This window comes from Selaginella moellendorffii, unplaced genomic scaffold, assembly GCF_000143415.4.
Source record: "Selaginella moellendorffii unplaced genomic scaffold, v1.0 SELMOscaffold_50, whole genome shotgun sequence".
Classification (NCBI taxonomy): Eukaryota; Viridiplantae; Streptophyta; class Lycopodiopsida; order Selaginellales; family Selaginellaceae; genus Selaginella; species Selaginella moellendorffii.
In genome coordinates, this window is record NW_003314311.1 from 568,094 (window position 1) to 574,061 (window position 5,968).

At 42.8% G+C, this 5,968-nt stretch overlaps 1 protein-coding gene and 1 pseudogene across 1 annotated transcript; both read right to left on the reverse strand.

Moving 5' to 3' along the window:
• Positions 1-2,098, reverse strand: LOC9633875 (annotated as a pseudogene).
• A 26-nt stretch (positions 2,099-2,124) lies between these two features.
• On the reverse strand, positions 2,125-3,636 carry LOC112350449. The gene is made up of 2 exons (XM_024686673.1): positions 3,513-3,636; positions 2,125-3,341 (listed from the first exon to the last, which is right to left on the reverse strand). The coding sequence occupies exons 1-2, from the start codon at positions 3,634-3,636 to the stop codon at positions 2,125-2,127; spliced, it is 1,341 nt and encodes a 446-aa protein (XP_024542441.1).
• Between the last annotated feature and the right edge of the window lie 2,332 nt (positions 3,637-5,968).

Here is a 5,968-nt window from a genome sequence, read left to right on the forward strand (position 1 = left end):
TTACTTCCACGGCATGTGATACTTGACTCCTGCTCGTCCGAACCAACTAGATGCCACTTTTGTGCCTTGAATGCTGCTGCCACTCAAGGATTGCTTCGATCTAGTCACAGCGAGAGCCGGCTCCAGAGATTCACGAGTGGGTAATCCAAGACTCGTATCTCTCGCTGTTATAACTCCTCCATGTTCGAACGGCTGTAACAAGTCCTTTGCGTCAGGCAATTTCCATAGCTGCGTCTTTCTCGTCCATCTCTTGATCCAGGGCTCCCGGAAAAGGCAAGGATGGGAACGAAGAAAACAGATGACGATATCAACTTAGTCTACACACCAACACTTGTTCTTGACATGTTGAGCTGAAGCTTGTTATAGGTTTCGTCAGTGATATATACAAGTTTCTTGTTTCTTGTTCTTGACACGTTAAGCTGAAGCTAGGCAAACAATACTTTCCTATCAACTTTGTCAGCTCACTTGCCTCATTTTGAGGATTGGAGAGAGCTGAGCTGCCAATCTTAAAGGTCGGTCCTGATATTGCACATGGTAGCATTGTCATCAAGGCATCTGTTGATCGCCAGTTCTTCCAGCTGGGAGAATAAAAAATGTAATTTCGGTGGTGTATAGGCATAAACCTTGATAGATTGCTGAAGCAGAGTACACAGTGGCATCGTCAGAAACAAAAGAGATAGTTTGGCTGCGATGAATGCTGGTTGAGCTGAAGCAAGCACAGTCACAAACGACTCCGTTGTTCTGCAACAACAAAAGCACAGTCGCCACGTTGAAAAATCTAGTGTTTCACTCCAGCTTCTTGTCCTCGCTTGCACTGCTCACTTCTGCTGCTTGTGCCGCTCGCTGCTGGTTGCTGCATTGCTCGGGCATAAGTCTTGTGCTGGTAAGTCAGTGTCGATTCCAAGAGATCAAACAGGGGTTCCCACTCTGGAGCAAACACCAAAGAGAGAGAGAGAGAGGGAGAGATGTTTAGACACGATTGGTCGAAGGAAACTAGAACAAAGCCAGAACACTCGATCGTGGCTCTTACCCAGTTGTTTCTTGACGATCGTCATGTCTGGAATGCGCTTGTCGCTGTCATCATATCCCTCCCCGTAAAACTCTTTCGAGCTCATGGGCTCATCCATACACCTGTGTGTCACCAATAAGAAGTACGAAGATAAGCCTGGGAAACTGAAAGAAAGTTTTCAAAACAACACTTGCCTCAGAAAGTTCTCTAACTGTCACTTCGTTGTTTGGGTTGCCCATGTAACCATTTTCTTGTTATGGATTTTCTTGTCGTGGTTCCAATTGATTAGACTACATTTGGATTTATTCCAGCATCATAGAGACTTACCACCATACGCATCACCGTGTCAATGGCATCCTTGATGTACACGAACGTCCGTTGTGATTGTCCACCATCGACAAGCTTCATAGGCTCGCTCTTGAGCAAGTTCTACATGGAAGTAATAAAGTAATTCGTCACATAAAAAGAACACCGACAGCTAGACTCCACAGAAATGTGGTGGCTTGCATACTGTACTGAAGAAAGCCAAAACTCTTTGTATGCCTTCGCTTGGCCCATCGATCCCGGGAATAAAATCCATCCGTGGCCCACTCCAGTTGAACGATTGTGAATTCAAGGCCGTTCTCTGCTCCCTAGATTATAAAACACCACACCCACATCCTTAGTTCCTTTCAGACAGAAACTTTGCTTACCATAGATCACAGCTGCTTTGCACAAACATATGACCATCACTGCTTCTCAATCGGGCCAAAAATGCAAGGAGACTCGTCCTCCTTAAGCACGTAGTAACTTGGGTCCTATCGCCACAAACAGAAAAAAAAATACAATAGAAGCAAAGGTAAAATCAGACAGATCGAAATCAACAAAAAAAACAGAAATACATACCTTCCTCAAAGAACTGTCCAGCTTCTAATCGTTTTTCCATATACTTCGCACGAACGCAAGCAGAAAGCATCTACAAGAAGAAAACTCAATCACATATTTAAACATAGCTTCAAAACATGAACACGAACATGAACACGGCATTCAATTTTTTGAACACGAACACGGAACACGGAAATGAACACGGATAAACACGGGTGAAAACATGAATATTCTCTAGAATATTCTACTTATCACTCCATCTCATCTAGAAGCTCCTCATTAGCAGGATCATCATCTTCATCTTCGTCCTCTTCTTCCATAGCTTCAATATCATCATTAGTAATTTGAGGAATACTTTCTGTCTGGCTCAATCCCACAAACTTGTCATAGGAAGTGTGGCTCCCTATCAACTTAGTATTACTGGCCACAAATACCAAGTCTGCAATCCGGTTCACTACTAAGCAATTCCTCTTCTTTGAAGCGATGTGCCCAAAAATGCTGAACAATCGCTCCACATATGAGGAAGAACTTGCCTGACTAAGCACTTGAATTGCCAACCTCTGCAAATTTGGACCTGAGTAGCCATTGTCCTCCCACCACTGCACAGAACCCTTTGTTGTACGATCCATCTGAGAGTCTCCGGTGCCAAAACTACCCTCCAAGTTCCTGTATTGGCAAAGCTGATTTTTTATAGTTGACCTTTGCTGATAGTCAGGGAACTGGATCTCCAAGTACATGTTCCAATCTTTGGAAACTTCCCTGGATTTTTCCTGTCCTCGCCCCTGAAACTCTGGATCAAGCATGTATGCCACGGAGTGAAAGGTGCTATGATAAGCCCACCACCTGTTTGAAATCAGTTGGTTTAGCTCCTCATACCTAAGATTGTTCTCCTCTTGTTGACGGATGTTCTCGCTCATCTGATCCATCCCCTTGTAGACCTTCCCAATCACAGGCATGTCTCTGTCAACCATCCATAGCAAATACATCACCCTCCTTGAAACACCTAGCATGTGGTTAACCTCGTTCCAGTATGTATCGTTGAACACAATTCCTTGGCATGCTATCCCAGAATCTGTCCTTGACTCTAGCCTTGCAATGTAAGCGTCGCTCACAAACATTTGTTGTAGCTTTGGCCTCAACTCCACCAATCTCTCCATCATAAGAAAGTTGAAGGCGAATCGTGTTTCGCTGAACTTCAACACTCGTCGTGAAGAGAAGGATGCCAAAATCGCTACTAGATGCAAATGGTTCCGGAGGAAGCCAACTAGAGTCTTTCCCTTGTCTAGTAGCCCAACCATCCATGGTAGTTTTGCGAAATCCTTGAGAATGTTGTTCAAACAATGAGCTAAGCATGGAGCCCACATAATCCTTGGCTTCCTCGCCTCTAGAAGCCTAGTAGTAGCCTTGTTTGAAGCCTCACCATCCGTGACAATAAAAACAACATTCTCCTCTCCAACAATCTCGATACCTCACTCCCATGTCGCAAAAACGTTATTAGCCGTCTTCCCACTAGAAGATATATCAATGGCCTCGAGAAAAGTCGACTGTCCTCTGCTGTATGCAACAAGCCCCATGATATGTCAATTTCTTGTGTCATTCCATGCATCAGCAACAAGAGTAACCCCACAATTCTTCTAACATGCCTTCACCTTGGCAAGTTGAATTTCAAGATTGGCTTTCTCCACTTGCAACAATTGCTCTCGCAATGCTGTCTCTGTTGGAAGATCGTAGGGAATTCCATGCCTTGCAATCTGCTGCACCATCTCCTTAAATTGGTGAGAACGAGCTTTCACAAATGGTATGTGCTCATTCTAGAAAAATCGTCCTATAGCCATATCCACTGCTTCCTTCCTTTTTGGATCAAAAGAATCCCGGATTCCTTGTTGTTGTTGTGAAAAAAACCTGGAAATTCCTTCTATAGAATTGCCACCTGGTGTAGAACTCTGGGAAGCAACAAAACTCTCTCCTTTAGTGCTTTGGATGCCTTCGACACGTGTAGAAACTGCTCGTTTCTTGCTTTGGTGTTTTCCAGCCAAAACTTGGTCGTCGATGGTTTTAGCCATCTCCCTAAGCTGTTGTCTCTTCTCTGCTGAGATGACATCACAATTTAAGATTTCATGACCAGCTTCCCCTGTGAGATGTCCCCTCACACGATCCACACCTGAGACTTTGTCTCTCAACAAACACCACTTGCAAGACCAGTGTCGATGCCCACTATGGCAGTTTGTTTGATCACCAAGGATCATTTCTTCCCACCAAACGGATGATGGATGTCGCCCTGTTGAAGTCCTCCTGCTCTGGCTCCCAGATGCCATCACTCAGCTCAACCTCTAAAATCCTGCACCTGCTTCTACTCCAATCCACAATCACTCAGTCCAACCTCTAAAATCCCACACCCTGCTGCTGCTCCAATCCACAATTGCTCAGCCTCCAAAATCCCACACCCTGCTCCTATTCCAATCCACAATCGGTCACGCCCTGCGCCTAATAAATTTTTGAAAAACTCAAAATTTTAGAATCATGCCGTCAATAACACAATCGCAATGCCAAGCAACTAAGAATCACAACAATCTACAAAGATGCAGTGCCAAGCAGCTAAGAATTATGGCAGAAACAATCCAAGGAGAAAATTTGGGAGAGAAAATCTACAAACCTGGAGACAATGATCAGGAATTTTTTGCAGCGAAATCAGGTGTGGCTGAGTGCCATTCCTCCCACTCCAGCGCTAGAATCCTAGAGAGGGCATTCCCAGCCCAAGAAAATCGCCATAGATCGCTGGAAAAACCTTTTGATTGATCGCAAGACAAGAAAACATCAAAGCACAAAACGCTCACATGAACCACGTGAACTATTGTTTTAGAACACGGCATGGTCACATGGTATTTGACTGTGTTTCAACCGTGTTTGGAGCCGTGTTTTGGAGCATTGACCGAGTCAATGAACACGGCCCGTGTTAACACGGCTGGGGGCCGTGTTCGTGTCACCACGCCAACACGCCGTGGTGCATGGCGTGTTTTGAAGCACTGTATTTAAAGCTGTGTTATAATACCTCCATCGTACTGCTATAATCCGTGAACAAGTGCCTTGCTGCATTGCATCCATTGGATTCTCCTTGCCTGGACATAGAAACCATAGAAATCAATCCAAAAATGGGGACAGCACCAAGATATTTGGACATGGTCAGGACAGCAGATCCCTGGTGTTTTGATCGGGGCTCCAATACCCGCAGAGCATGCAGCGGCAGCTAAGGACTGATCTCCGTTGCCATGGCACAGGACAGCGCCATGGCTAGAACAGCTCCATAGGATCAGATCAGATAGGATCGGAGGTAGATTTCAATGCCTGGATGCTGCCTCGCTCCTAGTGCCCTGCTTCCAGCTGTGAAACGTTTGTGAAAAAATTTCATACGATTAAATCACTGGAGTTTAATTGATATTTCACAATGAATGAAATCAAGGACTTTTCTAGTATGAAGCTAGGCAAACAATACTTTCCTATCCAAAAGTATCGAAATAATTTTTTTTGAGAAATTATAAAATGTAATTTGATTTATTTCTAGTTGTTATATGGTAATTTTTTATATGTATAACAAATATATATAGCTTAAAATAATTTATACCTTTTAATTTAAAAATATGGTTATAATTTATCATAGTTTTTATAAATTCTAAATATAATGTGACTATATATATGTATGTATGTATGTATGTGTATATATATATATATATATATATATATATATACAACTATGGGAAAAAGACCAATCCAATATATTTGAGACTACTAAATACATGAAACCAATTAGCAAGGACATATATTTAAGAGATTTCAAGGGGTATACTTTCTTCTTTATCTTAGGACATTTGCTTTGATATAGACAGTTAGATGTAATAGTAAGAGTACTTTCTTGAGTGACATACTCCTCCTTAGTATATCCAGATGCATGAAGTTCTTTATTTGACAAAGTTGTCATGATCTACATCAGTAGTGGTTAGGCCCTTTTTCACATCCATTGATTCACTAGTATCCTCATAAAGTTCTGAGGTTAGTAATGAATCTTGTAGTGTTTCTACATTAAAGAAGTCATACATGATT

Coding starts and splice junctions, on each gene's coding strand:
- LOC112350449 (XM_024686673.1), bottom strand. CDS start 3,636: ATGGTGCAGCAGATTGCAAGGCATGGAATTCCCTACGATCTTCCAACA. Junction 3,342..3,512: donor ACTTGCCAAGGTGAAGGCAT/GTTAGAAGAATT, acceptor CATGGGAGTGAG/GTATCGAGATTGTTGGAGAG.